We start from the raw sequence: 18,272 nt of genomic DNA on the forward strand, positions 1-18,272 counted from the left end.
GCATCATTACGCGGAAACACTTAAAAAGAGAAAATATCATGGGACCTTGCCCAGTTTAAATGAATCAACTAGTGTTTGCAATTGATTACAAATGAGGCGCTTCTTTGGAGGAAAGGCCACATCATGATGTAGCAAATATACATTTAAATAGAGTGCATTACATGGTGGGAGTTGGAAGAATCAGTATTGACATGTTCGTTTGGTTAGCAGGACCATAGTCGGTGAGCGATATCGGAAGGATCGTAGTCACGCAACAGAGGTCGAAAAGTTCGTAGTTGGCAAGCGACGAATGTCGAAAAGACCATAGCCTGATGATGGTGGTCAGAAGGACCATAGTTGGTGGCGATGGGGGTTGGAAATACCATAAGAGAGCGAAGGTAGTCGAAAGGGCCATAGTTAGTGGGCGACGGAGATAAAAAAGATTATAGTCATGTGACAGTGGTTGGAGGGATCATAGTCATGCGACATATATCGAAAAGGCTGTAGTTGACCGACGACGGAGGTCGAAATGTCCGTAGTCATGTAATACTGGTCTGAATGACTGTGGTCAGATGAATGTGACCGAAAAGACCGTAGTCGGTAGGTGACAAAGGTTGTAAAGACCATAGTTGGGCTACGGTGGACGAAATGACCATATTTGGATGAAAGGTGATCGAAATGATCATAATCGGCAGATGACGGAGGTCAAAAAGACTGTAATTGGGTGATCGTGGTCAGAATGATCGTAGTCAGCATGCAATGGAGATTGGAAATATTGTAGTTTTGTAATGGTAGTCGAAAGGATCACAGTCTGGTGAAGGCTGGTGGCCGGGCATAAATCTGGCACGTTCGATGACCGGGCATAAATCTGGTGTCAATTGGTGATTGGGCAAGTCTGGGGATGGTCGGTGGACTGGCAAAAGTCCGACAATGGTCGGTGGCCTGTCAAAAATCCGACAAAAGTCCGACGATGGTTGGTGGCTGGGCGGTGGTGAGGAGTATGGTGGCAAGAGAACTCTGATTTCTCTTACTTTTATCTATTCTTTTCTCTACCTTTCTTCCTCCCTCCAATAAAGAATAAGGGGTTTATTGATAGGTTTTTAGTAGTGGTACGGACAAGAGAGATGGAGAAGATCAAGGAACTGTTGGGAGTGCATGTTTTGAATGAATGGTTGATATTAACTCCCTTGATCAAGGACCATTTATTAAGTATTTGAGTATCTTAATGACATCAAAATTTAGCGATCTTGGGCCCGATCAATTAAATTATAAGCAAGTTATATTTAAAAATCATTTGGTCATCCATTTTAGGGTTTAAGCCTTTCATTGGATCTTTGAATTGGACTAATTAGGGCTTGAATAAGGTTGAATTTGGTGTCATTGGGTTTGTCTTTTTGAGACGTTCAGTTCAACGTACTATAAGTTTGCTAAAATCATAGTTCAAATGACCCCAAATTTAATTTTGTAAGTTTCCAACTGAAAATTGCCTCAAGATTCATGTATGTTCAAGATAATTTTTTAATGATATGTCACTATTTAATCTCTTTCAATAATAAAATACGAGTAATAAAACTAATCTATTGATAAAAACATCAATATGTATATGTATTCATTATTCTTAAAAATCATATATAATAGCACACTATATGCTCTTGACTACAAAAAATAATAAAAATAAATAACAAAAAAAATTAGAAGAGTTCTACAATTGATCAATCTCACACTCCCAATCCTCTTCACTTATGCAAAATCATTAAGCCACGTATAATGAGCAAAAAGGCCCAGTAGGTCACTAAAATCATACAACTAAACTCAAAGCATGAAAAACAAGTAATATGCATGTCATCATTCAATTCATAAAAGTAGTAATCAATATGATCATAAATATGTGTATAAACAATAAAACACATACAATAACAATAAACTTATAAAACAATGAACTAGTACAGTACGAAGGCCACTAAAATTAAATAGTGCATTACAAAAATTGTGAAATCTATAAACCAATAAACTTAGTGACGCCGGCATAGGGTGGGGGGTGATGCGACGACGGATACAACACACGAGCTGCAGGAACTTACAGCCCACGCATAACCCAAGAACTCCTTGGGAGGGAATCACCACCTGAAATCCTTCAAGATACAGAAACCCAAAAATTACTCAAATATTATTCATCTCCAAAAATCTTCTTTATTACAAAGGTAGCAACCTATTAGGGTACACACAACATAAGCAAGCACTAATCCTATGTAGCCATATATGCTACCAAATGTAATGAAACTAGACTGAAGTTAATACAATCAAACAGCTCAGCTCCGGCGTCATACTACCGGGGTAGGAGGAACTTCAGGCTCATAGGAAGATGACTAGTTGGCCACAAGAAGGAGGCAAATTTGGTTGGCTAAGCCGATTTGGATATTTTCATCCGATGTCATTCGCCCCATCTTGGAGAGACTTCCACATAAGCTGGAGTCGATGAAAAATGGGATAGCTGCCAAACTCTTTTGGCATCTTTAGTAGCTCCTCCAAATAGCACTCTTCACGATTTGAATTGAACTGGACATAAAATGGATCAACTATGCACATATCAATATCCATAGAGATCGCCTCCAAGAATTTGGTGTCGGAATGTGTAAAGGTACCAAGGTGGTTGTCGTGGTCAAGTTTGGTCCTACAAATTTCACGATCAATGATGGTGATCGAGCATATGTGTTATTTTATCAGGAATGATATGAATGACTATCTCCAATGGTGTATCCACCTTGCTCTCGTCATTATCATATATGGGTTGATCAAGATCAAGAACTCCACCGAACCAGTCTTTATCATACACATCGTATACTGGCTCACCGTAGAGAGGCAAAGATGATGATTTCGAAAACAGATCTTCAAATATTTCATATTTGAACTTGATCGTGGGTGGGGTGGAAATTTGACGAGTTGACCCTTCAATATGTTTTCGTATGTAGAATGACTCTGATCGTCCAAGATATCTACTTTGTCATTGATTCATAGGGATTCGATCTGAATGGAGGATCTATAAGCTGCCATTGGAACATATTTTTCATGTGGTCGGATGCCAACAAAATCCCGAGCAAGAGGGCTCAAGTCTTTCCTTTATTCAATCCTTGACAATCGTAGTTTGAGTCGAGCAACTTCTTGTAGAAGATCTTCGATTTCTTCTTTTTGATGTGATCCCTGCAATAATGTCCATCGTGAAGGCATCTTGTTTTCTTACTTGGATCTGAGCTTCTTGAAGATAAAGTTCTTGTCGGAGAGGGTTTCGGATGCCATGGCGTGGGTTGAGAAAATGAGAGAGGCTGAGATTATTGGTGAGAAAGAGGCACATATCTGAGGGCCTGAGACCGAATCCTTTCAAGAAAATGAAAAGAAAACTTTGGTCTCGCAGTTCGAAGATGGAAGCAATTGGTGGCCTACTCTAGCTTAAAGATATCAGCCCTTACCTCCTTCGGCTGAAATGCTAGAATCAATTACCTCGATGAAATTTGTTGTAGTTTTGTATTTTTTGGACGGATGTGAAAACAGGACATCAACAAGATCAATTTGGGAGGAAGAAATTGTTGTTCTTGATGGCTCACATCAGCTGCCTTGATGTTTGGATGAAGAATTATAGCCACCATGATTCCTGTCGGCTTTATTGAAAGATGATGCCAATCTAGCTACTTGGATGCTTGGCGACTGTTGGATCACAGAGGATATCACGACCAACACAGAGAAGAAGGATCTTCTTGTTAAATTAGGAAGAAGGATTTTCTTCTTGATTCTGGCTAAGATGCCCTGCTCGCTTACACAAGCGTGCACCACTGACTGGCTTCCGTGATCTTCCACGCGAACGTACTCGCAGCCTAGGTCAACGTCTCATCCACATTGAGCTAGATACTTGAAGGAAGATGACACCAATCCAGACACTTGGGGGCTTGGCGACTATTGGTTTGCCCCAGAGCTTCACCACCAGGGTCTTTTGCTTCACTACTTGAGGACCAATTGAACAGGATACTGAGCAAGAAGAGTGTACGCACTAGCTTTGATACCAAATAAACGTTCGCGTGGGGGGCGGGGGGAGGTGGGTTGCCGTATGCGCGTTGTGATTACACACACACGATGCCTGCATGAAACTTTACAACCCCGAACAACCCTCAAGACATATCAGCATGCGCATGTCTTTGGATCGAGGGGGTATCAACATCCTTAAATTCCTCGAATAACAATCAAAAACTCAAAAACTACTCAAATATTATTCATCTTCAAAAATCTCCTTTATTACAATCAATAGCTACCTATTTATAGACAACGGTTACCTATTAGGGGCTACACACAACATAAGCAAGCACTAATCCTATATAGCCATATAAGATACAAATGTAATTAATGAAACTATACTGAAATTAATACAATCAAACAACTTAGCTTCGGTGTCACATAATATGAATGTCAAAATAATAAAAGAGTAAATAATTATTCTTAAATCATATGTCGTAGTAATATTATCCAATTAATAAGGAAATCATATAAATTAATAAAATAAAAGTATCTATGAAGACCATCCGAACCCTGACCTAGTAATGCAGTATTATCAAGAAATCATATAAAAGTATACATATGATGTTCAGTTATCTATATCGGTATCAAATCAATATTTTATATTACAAACTCAGTAATAAGAATCACATGATCTATAACAGTAAAATAGTATAATAATACAATTATAGTAAATGAATAGTAATGATAAAATAATACAGTGATAGTAAATTATTATACTAGCATGCATTCTAGTAATCACGTAAAATAAATGAGGAGTTATGAGTTTCGTGGTATTTTTTTTAATATTTAGTAACCATTGGCTCAGTAAACAGAGTCATCACTCTTTGTCTGTCAACACAATAATCATTTTCGTATAACTCTTAATTAGTTAATCACATGCATGAACTATAGTTGAGATTTTATAAAACAAAATCATGGTATTAAAAGGAAAGTCCATCGGCCCACCGTCATGTACTGGTCAATCAGTCTCGAGCTAATGCAAGTAAATAATAAACATTTACATGTTTTCACACATATTATTACAGCAGTAATAACAATCAACTATTAATCAATTTTATGCCCATATTCATTCACAATAATTGTATTGATACTATACTTAAATTAAAATGTCAAAACTATTATTTTGTAAAAATATTACAAATTGCAATAATTATCATTTTATCAAGTAAAATTAGTAAATTAATAAGTCAAATTAGTTAGTTCTTTTTTTGCAATTTTCAGTGAGATCTTGTGCACGAGAACATATCTCATTCAATTCGATCGAGTAAGCAAGAAGCATATTCATCCTAGATTTGGCTGTGCCAGGTCAAGACTAGCAGGAAGCTACACGGGGGCAGGCTGCGTATTTCTTGGACACTCAATTTCGCACAAGTAAGAGTTGTTGTTGCGGGTCTCGCTGTGCAAGAGATCAAGTAGAGAAGTGGCCACCGGCATGAAGTTTTTTTTTCCTTGAGCTTTTCTTTATTGGAAACAGGTGTTTTCTTAGCTTTGTAAAATTGGCCGGATAAGGTGGAGATTGTTGTATTTTGATCCAGTTGTAGCTAATTTGTTATATATCTTTTCTGCTTCTTAGTGTTAAAATAGAGATTTAGATTTTCTTGTAAAAGTGAGGAAAATTAAATAAGCTTTAATTTTATTTTCCTCCAAAATCTGATCTCCCTCTCTCTCTTTCTTCCCTCCCCATCTCTCTCTAAGTAGAAGCATTCAAGAAACCTCTCCTCCTCAAGAAATCCCAACACATTTACAACACCAACAATATTGTTAGCTTCCCCTCATTACCAATGGTGCCTTCACTAAATCCTACAGCCAACCGACGATAGTGCATGCCCCTGAACTTGATTATCAACAACATTCTCCATTGTCATCATGGGACTCCCACGACAACACAATCCTTGTAATCACACCTTCTCAAATAGTTGAGAAAACCTTATTGTTTTAAATCTCTCTCTCTATATATAATTAAATTGCTTCAAATGGGCTAAGCTCGTTATTTTTTTTTTCCTTTCAAGATTTTTCTTGTAAAATTTTTTTGTGCATTTTGTGATCTGTAATTGATATCAGAACAACAACAAAGCAAAACAAAATCAACGAGATCGAGAATACTCATAGAAAAAAACAAATTACCATATGATGAGGATAAGCCTACTTTTTCTCTTGACCTCAAACTCAGAGTCGTCCTATAGAATAAAATACTAAGATACAAAACTACTTTGAGTGAAAACCATCTCTATCATTGATACATCATCATAAAATTATCTTGATCGGACACGAATCTCAATGCAAAATCAAGCCGGAAATTTCAAAAATTAATTATGGGATCATATGAACACCGATTTTGGCAAACTTATAGTCGAACTGATCGTCTTGGAAATACGAACCCAACGACATCAAATTCAACTCGATCCGAGCCTAAATGGTTCCAAATCAAGGACCCGAAGCACGTTTGGAAGGTTTGAACAACAATTTGAGTTACCAAACGGTTTCCAAACAAAACGTACTTATAGTCGAATCGAGCGGCTCGACGAGACGAATCCAACGAACCCATGATCAAAAAATTCTGACATCATTAAGACCTTCAAATGTCTAACGAACAGTCCACAATCAAGGGATTCAATATCGGTCGTCCATTCAAACCACTCCCAATTTGCCCATGATCTCTCACCTATTTATGGGCCATGCCACTCCAAAAATCTATAAATATGCCCCTCAATTCTCGTGAGGGGGCGCCCCAAGCCAAGGTGCAAGCAAAAGAAGAAGAGGAGGAGAAGAGAAGAGTAGGAGGGAAGAGACTCCTCCTCGACTACTGCCAGAGTTTCGCTTGAACTCCAAATGACGTCGGAATTCTGCCTAACTTCCACGGGACGCCAGAAATCTGCCTGACTTCCACGGGATGCTAACATTCTGTCCAAGTAACAACAGAGTTCCCCCCTGACGCTGAAACTCTGCCCAAGTGATACCGGAGTTCTCCTCGGCCACCAAAAGATGTCGGACTTCTACCCGACGCCGGACCTTCACTCATTACCAAGTTTCTACCTGATACTAGACTTCTAACGTACCGGTTATCAGACTTTCGTTGGACATCTATCCAATGCTGGATTTCTATCCATTGTTGAACTTCTACCTGACGCCATCCTTCCGACTTCTGTCGGCAGCCGACTACGGTCTTCCTGACTTACGTCGCTCATCGACTACAATCTTCCCGACCTCTGTCGCGCGCCGACTACGGTCCTTCTGAGTTACGTCGCCTATCGACTACAATCTTTGGGGCGACTTTTTTAATGTTTTTTTTTTAATTTTCTTATTAAAAAATTGTTTTAAAAAATAATACGAAAATCTTTCCAAACTTAAAAGCTTTTAATGATAAGCGTGTATTAAGAAAAAATCATCTTTGACATGTAAAAAAAAAAAGAATTATTACCAAAAGCTCTGTGCGGTTGGGTAGGTGTGGAGGATCCGAGAGGAAGGAGGAGAAGCCGAGCAATCATCAATGGGAGGAATGAGCCGCTCTTTGCAAATAATTATAAGCAAAAAAGCATTATCGTTCTTTACAAGTTTCATGGCATTTCATTTTATAATTAACAACGATTAAGACATTGATGAGAATAATAAAATATTATTGTTAAAATATTTATAAGATGAGATAAAACTTTTAAAATTCAAAGATAATTAAAATCGGTTGAAGGAGTCGGCAGTATTTCGATGCAATCCCAATAATTTTCAAGTTGCAATCGGCGCTGTTGTTAGTCTCAAATTTGATCGCTAAGTGATAAGCTCTTTTTTATTTTCTTTTTTCTGCATTACTGAAAATTCAAAAAGTCCCAATTTTAACAAGAAATTATAAGAAGTCGGTAAGATCATTTTAAGAGACAAGTTGGCTTTTAATTAATTTTTTAATGACCTTTTAATTAAAAAAATAAAAGGATTTCTTTGACTGTCCCTGTCACCATAGCGCTCCCCGACAACACCATCCATGTTTCAGAATCCGTTCCTACGATCCGCGGCGCATTCCTTATTATTCTGCTCCAGCTTCGTGGAACGCCGGACATTCTACAAGTTTAATTCACGTGCGGGCCCTCTGAAATAGAGAATAGGGATAAAGGCACATCACACCGGGACGTGGGGAGCTTGCAGCACTATATATTTGCGCAAGGGATGAACCTCCAAGCAGCTTTATTTTCAGATCACTTCTTCTTCTTCTTCTTCAAAGAAAAGGATTCGAGAGCGAGGGAACTTAATCGGAACCCTAACCCTAATCGAAGAGGTGGCTCGAGGTATTGAGGGTCGGCGATTTATTTGGAGAGCGTTCATATAAGGGAGCGGAGATGAGTTCGACGGAGCAAAGCCGAGGCGGGGAGATGGAGCTTACGGGTGCCAGAATTTCGGTGCCGAACAATGTGGCGACGACGGCACCGAAACCGATAAGCCTGGTGAGGCTCTTCTTTTCATGCATGGTGGCCGGAGGTGTGCAGTACGGATGGGCCCTGCAATTATCGCTGCTGACCCCCTATGTTCAGGTCAGTCTTTGCAATCCTATCCCGCTCGCTTTCGAATTTTTGTTTTTTGAATTTTGAGTTGCATTTAATTCCCATACCATGTTTTTGCTTTAATATAGCTTCGGGCACTTTGCTGTTCAGAACTTTTGTTTTTCACTTTTTTTGGGCATGGATCGTTAAGCGTTTTGTCCCGATTGTTATTTTTGGCTTTAAAAAAATTATGTTTTTTTTACGTCTCATATTTTTCTTTCTATTCGTTTACGATAAATTTTTTTTTTTTTTTTACTTGAGATGGTTGTTGAGATAGTTGGTTGTATCGCGGGCGTGGTGTGCAAGTGGTAGTACACGAGAAAAGTTTTGATAATTTGGTCTCTTTTGTGGTCACCCCGTTCGGTATATATGCCTTGGATGTTTGCGGGCGTCTTCTAGTTCGCGGAAAGAACTTTTTTAAAGGGAAAGCGTCTCTTTTGTTTCTTATTTTTCTCTCTTCTATTATTTTTATTATTAATTTTAATCACGAGGGTTTTAATTCGGTCAAGAAAAATGATTGTTTTGTGGAAAATGATAGACTCCTGCTTCATATTGTTAAATTCAACTAAGAGAAAAGATTTTTTTTTTAATAATTGCAAAGCAAGCTGAAAGACTGGTTTTTTTGCTTTGGAGAAAATTTAAATTATTATTTTTTATTATTTTAAAGAATCAATTTCTGGATAATATGTTTGGGCTATGCACCTAGTGGTTAATTATTGAGATGTCTAATAATAGACTCCCAAAAAATATTACTCAAAAAGTTTATTTGACTTCTACTTTCATATATAGACCAATAATATTTAGGAGAGAGTATTATCTATTTCTATTTATTGGTGTACTGATCTATCTTGATTATTGTCTTATGAAATAGAATACGGCTTGCAATTTAATAAATATGTATTACAATTAAATGAAAATGATTTATATCTTAAATTAGATGCAGCAAAGAACATCCTCATATATATATATATCAGAAGTTTGATTGGAATAAAAACATAAATCCAAGAGTGATATATATTTTACCTAAAGAGAATATTGAATCTTCATGTTAGGAGGGAAGGTTGTTTTTCTAAGACATATTTTAGTAGTAATGGTCAATTATATATATATATATATATATATATATAAATCTTCTTTGAATAATAAATTTAACAAAGATCATCTTGATGTATTGATTGAGAGCTCTGATTATCAACTAAAAGTTTTTGTGTGAATTTGACTTAACTAGCTTAAATATTTCAATAAATAAATAAATTCACAACTTAGAAGAAGTGATGTCACTCTTCCCATGGAGAATAGATGCCCGGATTTCTCCACCTTCGAAGACTAAAAATATCTAAAGTTCCGGTAAAAGTAGTATTTAGCTTAAAAAAGTAAGCCAATGTAAAGAAATCTCAGTTTCTACTAACTTGACAGAACAACAAGAATAATCACGAGAAGCTACTTATTCTGCGGATGTATTTTAGAACTAGCATGGCGTGAATATAAATTGTTTTCAAACTTGTATAATAACTTCAAAGTTAAGGTCATTTTTGAGGGGGGAAAAAACAAGCTGGAGCCTAATAATTTTTGTTGTTGTTTGGTTTGGTTTTTGTTTGCAGACGCTTGGATTGTCGCATGCACTCTCTTCGCTGATGTGGCTATGCGGTCCCGTTGCTGGTTTTGTGGTAAGCGTTTGATCCTGCGAGCACTAAGTTTTACGGACAATTAAATATTGTTAATTAGATGGGTTAAAATTTTGTGGCTATATTTCCATTTACTCATCCATTATCATCGCACTGAAAACATTATCACTAACAGTTTTTTTTGCTTCAATATCAAACAGGTTATTACTTTATACGTGAAACAAAATTCATATGTTATTTGCCTTGATTTCTTGGGATGATATTCTCACTCTTCATGAGTAACTAGCAGATGAGCCAAGTTTTAATTAATAGTTTCATGAGCGTTTAAATATTTATGCCATAAGTTGGTTATCTTGTCAGAATCAAATCGCATACTAAAACTTTTCATTTCATATAAAATATCTTAATGGTGCATGTTTTACCTTAGATGAACAGGCACGAAACATTGGAGTAAATAAATATCTTGCTGGATTAAGAGATCAAACAAGAAACATTAGGAATGTAATATGTAAATGAATGAGATTAAATTTGTACAAGTTAATCTTGATGATCACTGATTCAAGGAATATAGGAGGGACCTGTCTGTCAAATTAAGAATCAATTGGCTGGAGATTATCTCAAAGAGAATAGAAGAAAAGACAACACCATAGCTCTCGCAAATACCGTCAAAATATCCTTAGCATTGTCGGTCGTGGGGAGAGCAAAGCAGTCATTGATCATAATTTCTTAGATTATGTTTGCTTCCAAAGGGAAAAAAAATGGAGGAATTGTCCCTGATTTGGGTTTATTTCTAAGTTTTTGCAAATGTGCTTGATTAGTTACAATAGAGCCACAACCCTTAATAATGTTTTAATAAGTATGATCATCATCTTTTCACAAAATATCTTATTTTGGGATTGAGCCTACTCACCGATCACTAGCCAACAATATTCTTGTAAGGAGTGATACAAAAATTTTAACTTGATATTTGATTCGAGTTATAAGTTATGCAAATGATTTATATGAATCACTCGGAAATTTTGCCATCCAAAGTGGCTCTTTTTGGAAATGACACATGTTGTATATCCATTTGTAGCTTGAAAGAATTCTTTTTTTTTTTTTAACAAAATCTTCCCAAAAGAACGACTTTTACACTTAGGGGGTGTTTGGTTGCCTGAAAAAAGAATACAGTGTAAAGAGAATACAATGTATAAGGAATACTTTGGAGTGTTTGGATGAGTGTAAAACGAATGAATGACACTTTACTTTTTTTGTTTGATTTGAAGTAAAGTGAATGCATTGTAAAGTAGTGTAAAATGGTTGTGTTCGGGGTGGTTGTTGGCAGTCGAAAACCAGCGACTGACATTGGAGGGCAATGGTGGGCGACGACTATAGTGGCGTTGGCGAAGGCAGCGGTGGGCGACTGCTGGGGTGGGCTGCTGCAACAGTAGTGGGTGGTGGCCGGCGGTCGGCATTGATGGCGGTCAAGCAAGCTTTGGAGCGGTGTAAATGGTTCTCGCTCAAAACTAGAAGAGAACGATTTATATCAAAAATGAACTAGAATGGAATATACTACATTTATTTACTTTACCTTGAATTTGTTTTTCATCCAACCAAACACCGAACTTTTAAAACTCCTGCACTCACTTTACTTTACACTTTATTTCCAACCAAACAACCCCTTAACCTAATGGTTTGTCTTTGGGTGAGTCTATTTTAGTCAGTGAGAAGTATAGTCAAAATAAGACTAAATATGAATTCCTTAAAAAAAATCCACTTTGCTCCCTATGAGGAAATTTGGGTTCTTTTATTAAAAAAACATATTCAAGTTATAACCAAACATTATAATACATTGACTATTATGTGCTTCTGAGAGGAAGCCCTTTGTTTTCTCTCCATGAGCAAACATAAGATTTTTATAAAAAAAAAAAAAAAAAAAACTTTATGACCAAATTTCTCTTAAAATGAGTTCCACTATTTATTTAGATTTGAGTTCACAATCTCTTATGCGCATGAGTCCCTTAGTTAATTATGCTTATGAATTAAGTGTTCTCAATAAAAGAGATAGCTCAACATTGACTTTTAAAGTACTTATTTTACGAAATGACAATCATAAATGTTTATGTCCTTTTGTGGTGTTTTGTGCATGCGACGTAAATGAGGGGATGAATGATTGATCTTATTAACATTTCATGATTCCCTCTTCTAGTGTTTTATCTACTGTGATTCAATTCAAAGAGTTTAGGGAGCCTTGTCTATGATTAGATTGATTTAAATCTAGGAGCTTTGTAATGTAATTATAAGCACTAGTTTATTTTTGCCATTAATAATGAGCCGTTGAGCTAGTTGCAACTTTTTAGCATCTAAGTTAGTTAACTTTAGCTCTGACTTGGGTGCCTTATTAGCAAACATGAAATACCTTATCAAAGTAAAAGCTTTTGAGGACTAATGGTGGGTTTTAATGTGATTTAATTTAGTGATATGTGAGAATGTGTTATCACCCCTAAGAGAACAATAGTTATCATATTTTGCTTATTATATCACCCCATGGGGTAGGAGCCAATTGTTATTTCATGTCACCCCTTATTGTAAAAGCTAGAGTTAATACCTTTTTAGCTACTTGGATGAAGGGTAAATCACATTAATAGAAATCTTAATTTAGAAGGAAAATTATCTATATATCACTTGACATCAAAGTTTAACTTTTGATGTACATGTTTTAGCATTTAGTGCCCAAATATCCTTTTATGAAGATCTTCTTTAAACTCTCAAAGTCCTAAGGGCTAAACATCACGCTATTTCACCCAATTTGTGTTGTGTCTCATCCAAGTACACTAGCAAGGGATGTCTTCAGTACACTTATTTGCAGGTTAAGATAAATTTATTGATACTGAATATGCACCTGATAAATTTATCAATACTAAATATGTACCGTTATTATGAATCAACGGTGCAGATTATGAGACATGTGCATAGTGGAGAGACACATTATGCTGATGTCATTAGACTGTTCATTGTCCTGTATGCATTGCGGTTACACTACATATCTTGATTTCACTACTATGGTATCTGACTCCTCTCTCAATTTATGAGAATTTTTTGCCTCGAATCCCTTTTCGAATGCAAAATGTCGCAAAGTAGGTAAACAGGGGCATATAAAGATGTGGATTTATGTAAATTTTAAAACTCTAATAATATCAATATAAAAAATCAAGATCTCATAAATCTCTCAAAAGTGTTTATATGATACTCAAGTTATTCACTCCATTTAAACAACCCATTCTTTAATTTAAAAATTAATTTATCTTGATATTGTTTAAAGTTAGCATTGGCTTTGCATCATGGGCCGTAACTTTTATAGACATTCATTTTGAGGGTATGGTGGCATTGGAAGGGAGTGGTAACTATGCCCTGATACAACCACGCTGACATGCGTGTGAATGCGTGAAGTGGCACGCTTGATGGACCCACTATGTTGAGATTGGGTTGAGAGAAATCTTTTGTGAACAATGCTTGTACACCCATATTTTTGTGTAAAGAAGCATTGATCATGCTTAGTCCTATTTTGTTGTTGCAAAATTCACTCTTTTTTCTTCTAGGTTCAACCTTGTGTTGGTTTATGGAGTGACAGATGCCGTTCACGATTTGGAAAGAGAAGGCCATTCATACTTGTCGGATGCTTGCTGATTTCTTCTGCAGTAAGTGTAGCAATAAGATATTGCATCTACACATGCAGCTATTTTGTTATAATATGTATTTATTATTTGAAATTATGTTATTTTCTTAGGTGATTGTAATTGCTTTCTCCTCTGACATTGGCTACAAGTTAGGTGACACCAAGGAACATTGCAGGTAATTAAAAGTGGATTTAGCATTTACAATGTGTTAAAAGTTTTTGCTTGTGTAAATTCATATATCATTGATGCATTATTTTCTGTATTTGATTTCTTTTTACATAAATAGTGTGTACCATGGTCCACGATGGCGTGCTGCATTTGTTTTTGTAGCTGGATTTTGGATGCTTGATCTATCAAACAATGCAGTCCAGGTGATTGGCTTGTGCTTATAGTGTTCAATTACTGAATTTAATTACCCTTGAGCTCTACTAACCTAAGGCAAGTTGTTTTCAGGGTCCAGCCCGAGCTCTCATGGCTGATCTCTCAGGTGATCGAGCTTGTTGTTACTCCATTGTGCATTATTTTCTTTTTTCCTTTAGGAACTAAAGAATAGATTGGAGAAAAGGAAAATGGAAATGTGATGTTCTGAAAAAAAAAACATGATATTTTCTACAATAACGGGCATTTGAATTGGCTTATTTATTAACTTGCTTATTTATAATTTACAGGGCCTCATGGATGCAATGCAGCGAATGCAATATTTGCTTCATGGATGGCTATTGGAAACATCCTTGGTTATTCATCTGGTGCTAGTGGAGAGTGGCACAAGTATGTTTTAAGATATGCTATAGCATAAAAACAGAGACCACATAATTTTACCACATAAAACTCTGAACTTCTTATTGGCAATTGTTGACCTTTATAAGTTTCTAAGTAGGAATGTACAATATAGTGATGAGTCTAGTCGGGTTGTTATATCGAAAGGGGGTTCACATCAATACCTTTAAGAAAGAGTTAGGAAAACTTGATACCCATCACATTCATACCCATCTCATTCATAAGCCAAAGGATCAGCCCGATCTACCAAAAAGCTACTTGGTCATGGCCGGTCAACTCAAGGTCATCTATGACATTAGTATATCCAAAATTTACCCAATAGTCACCGCTTGATCCCAAAACCACTTTACCCCATTACTCTTAAGTTATAGGATAATTAACTCAAATTCAATATCTGTAATTAGTAGTCAATCCTACCCTTGCTATATTAATGACTGATCTACTCAAATTTAGCACGGGCAACACCATTTGAGCATACTTGGCTGTGCTCAACTTTGGTCAACTTCAATCTACCTCTATTGATCCCATAAACTTTGGTTAATCTTCTTTTGCTCAGTTGATTTGTGGGGATTTCTGTTAACCATGGTAATGTGTTGGCCAAATTCAGTGTTGAGTTGATAATAAATACACACAGCCCTCTTTGATAACCTCAATTCATATGCTCATAATGGATCCCAAATTTATCCTTGACTAAATTGTGTTATTTCATCCTTCTAATTTTATTTTTGGGAAATTAACTAGTGACTTATCTAAACGCCACTCAATTGGTTCTTGATTTGTGTTCTTGGGGCAGGTGGATTCCTTTCCTGTCAAATAAGGCCTGCTGTGAAGCTTGTGCAAATTTGAAAGGGGCATTCTTAGTTGCTGTGGTACGCATATCTATTTGTTACCTTTATTGGCATACATAATTTCAATTAATTAATATTTAATGTCATTTTTTCATAAAGATTTTTTCCCGATGAATGCTCATACAATTGATTTGATTACAAACAATGAACAGGTCTTCCTTATATTCAGTGTGATGGTAACCTTTGTTGTTGCTAAAGAAGAGCCTCTTCCATCCATCAAAGGAAGAATTGAGGCTGCAGAGGATAGGGTGGGAATAATGGACATTTTTAAAAGTATCAAGAATCTTCCACCAGGAATGCCTTCAGTGCTTCTTGTCACTTCCCTCACTTGGGTAGGTATTCCATTCTTCCATTTAACTGCATGGAAACATCCAAGTAAAAAGAATCTCTATGCCTCTCTTTCTCTCCCCACGTCAAGTGTTTTGCTTCACCTTTCATTTCTTTGCGTTCTCGTAGCTTTCATGGTTTCCATTCATCCTTTATGATACCGACTGGATGGGCCGCGAAGTTTTTCATGGAAATCCGAAGGGAACCCCAGCTCAGATGAAAGCATATAACGATGGAATCAGGGCTGGTGCATTCGGCTTGCTAATAAACTCGGTGAGTTTATGCATTCAGCATTGCACTCAAATGCTTAGCTTTTAGTGTCACTCACTCTTCAGATTTGCTTAAAATTTGCTTGCTAGGTTGTTCTTGGAGTGACCACATTCCTGATAGAGCCAATGTGCCGCAAGTTCACCCCTAGAATAGTGTGGGTGGCAAGCAACTTCTTTGTTTTTATCTGCATGGCTGCCACTGCCATCATCAGCACTTGGTCTTTGCACAGCTACCATGGCAGCATCCAGGATGTTATTATCACTCCGGATGGTAAAGTGAAAGCAGCTGCTCTGTTTGTGTTTTCAATCCTCGGTGTTCCATTAGCGGTGAGTACCTGCTTAATTCACTATTTGTTGAGTATTGTCTGATCTCAAGAGAATTGACGCATGTTCTAACTCTTTTAAGTTTTGGAAATTATTTGGCGGTTTGTAGATTTTGTACAGTGTACCTTTTGCGGTAACAGCACAGTTAGCTGCAAACGAAGGAGGTGGCCAAGGTTCATATGCTCTTCTAGTCTTCTGCTACAAACTTGTTTTCTTTGAATTATTTTTATTTTTTATTTTTTCATTCGAGGGGCCAAGCGAGGTTCATAATTTGTGAAATTTTTTATCTTACAGGGCTGTGTACTGGAGTCCTTAATATTTCTATCGTCATACCGCAGGTTTGTAGTCAACATTCAGTCATTCGTTTTAGTTTGGTTTAGCTTTGGAGTTTTAGTAAAATGAATAAATTTAACTATGATATAAGATGAGATGTATATGAAACCATCTAATTAAAAAGGATAACTTAATCTTCTTATTCTTGCCCATAAATCAGATTTCTGCTTCTAATTTTTGTTGATCTAAACTAAACTAAACTGGGCCTGAAAAATTAATTTAAACTGAATTGAACCAAACTGAACTATCGATCAATTTGAAACTAAATCGAATCATGCTCTTTGAACACCGATAATATAAGTCTTTTTTTTAATATTGTTGTTACTGTTTAATCATGATTTGTGGATGCTGTTCTTCTGAACAATCAGGTGATCATAGCACTAGGAGCGGGGCCATGGGATGCTATCTTCAACAAAGGCAATATCCCTGCCTTTGCTCTTGCATCTGCATTCGCCTTCTTGTGCGGTGTTGTCGGGCTCTTCAAGCTTCCAAGACTCTCTCGCTCTAACTTCAAAGCTAGTATGGGCGGCATGCACTGAGACCTCACTATTCCTCTCCTTTCTGGTTATCCTGTTGTTTTGCTTCATGCTTTATAGGTATTGAAGCCCCTCTAATGATGTGGTTTAGTATTAAATGTGTAATAAAATAATGTAAACTTGAATTAGGAAGATCTTAATAATAGATAAGCTGTAGGGTTTGTGTTATGTTGGTTGGAGCCTTAACAGGCCCCCTCTCCTCTCCAAATATAGTGTAGTTTCACACTTTGTAGATCAATAGCTTGACAAAAAAGTGTCATGCCAGTTCTAAAATGCCTCTGGCAGCTTGTAGTTTGCCTTTCTGTACCACAAAATGAGAAAATAAAATTAGTCAATGAGTGCTTGTTTAATTTATCTGTAACATGTAGGAGTTGCCTCATCTTTGTCAAATTGAACAAAAAGTATTATCATTTATAATCTTATGTCAATTATTTTTTACTTTAATTTTATTTAACTCATTCTTCATGCTGTTATTGAGATGTGAGTTGCATTTTGTTTTTATTTTTGTGCTCTACTTTTCAGATTTCTTAACCCACATTAGAGGTTAAGAGGTCAGTATTTTAGGGGAAAGGGTGACTGTTTATACGTGATGTTGCATATGAGCATCTCATTATGGGATGTGGAACGATAAAGAGGGTTGTATTGGATTCAACATATTATTGGATGAACATATAGCAACCCAATTAGACAATGAACATGACAATTATTAGTACATTGAAACTTAGTCCTCGTTTTACTTCAATTTTATTTGCCATCTGGAATCATTCCCCTCTCATAAGCGTACCAATCATCTCATTTGATATAATTGATTTAAAATTAAAATATTTAATTAATTTTAATTAAAATATTTCTTTCAAAGATTTATTGTTATTCTTTAATTTCAGAAAATCGAACTTATCTCATCCTATCCTTTTTCTTGCTTATTATTTAAATATTGTTAGCTTGTGGGGCTTTGGTGCTTGTGTTTGGGTGTGAAAGCAAGGGTTTGCAAGAAGGGCGAGGGCTCGGCGGTG

At 36.4% G+C, this 18,272-nt stretch overlaps 1 protein-coding gene across 1 annotated transcript; it reads left to right on the top strand.

The window, feature by feature from the left end:
* The first annotated feature begins 8,199 nt into the window (after window positions 1-8,199).
* Window positions 8,200-17,620, top strand: LOC110111323 (sucrose transport protein SUT1-like). Its single transcript, XM_020843136.2, has 14 exons — window positions 8,200-8,555; window positions 10,166-10,231; window positions 13,768-13,866; window positions 13,956-14,020; window positions 14,132-14,216; window positions 14,299-14,332; window positions 14,514-14,613; window positions 15,416-15,491; window positions 15,623-15,802; window positions 15,927-16,070; window positions 16,157-16,393; window positions 16,500-16,563; window positions 16,685-16,728; window positions 17,092-17,620. Exons 1-14 carry the CDS (start codon window positions 8,364-8,366, stop codon window positions 17,260-17,262), a joined length of 1,557 nt encoding a protein of 518 aa, XP_020698795.1. The 5' UTR covers window positions 8,200-8,363; the 3' UTR covers window positions 17,263-17,620.
* Window positions 17,621-18,272: the final 652 nt, after the last annotated feature.

This window comes from Dendrobium catenatum, unplaced genomic scaffold (assembly GCF_001605985.2).
Source record: "Dendrobium catenatum unplaced genomic scaffold, ASM160598v2 fragScaff_scaffold_133, whole genome shotgun sequence".
NCBI lineage: Eukaryota > Viridiplantae > Streptophyta > Magnoliopsida > Asparagales > Orchidaceae > Dendrobium > Dendrobium catenatum.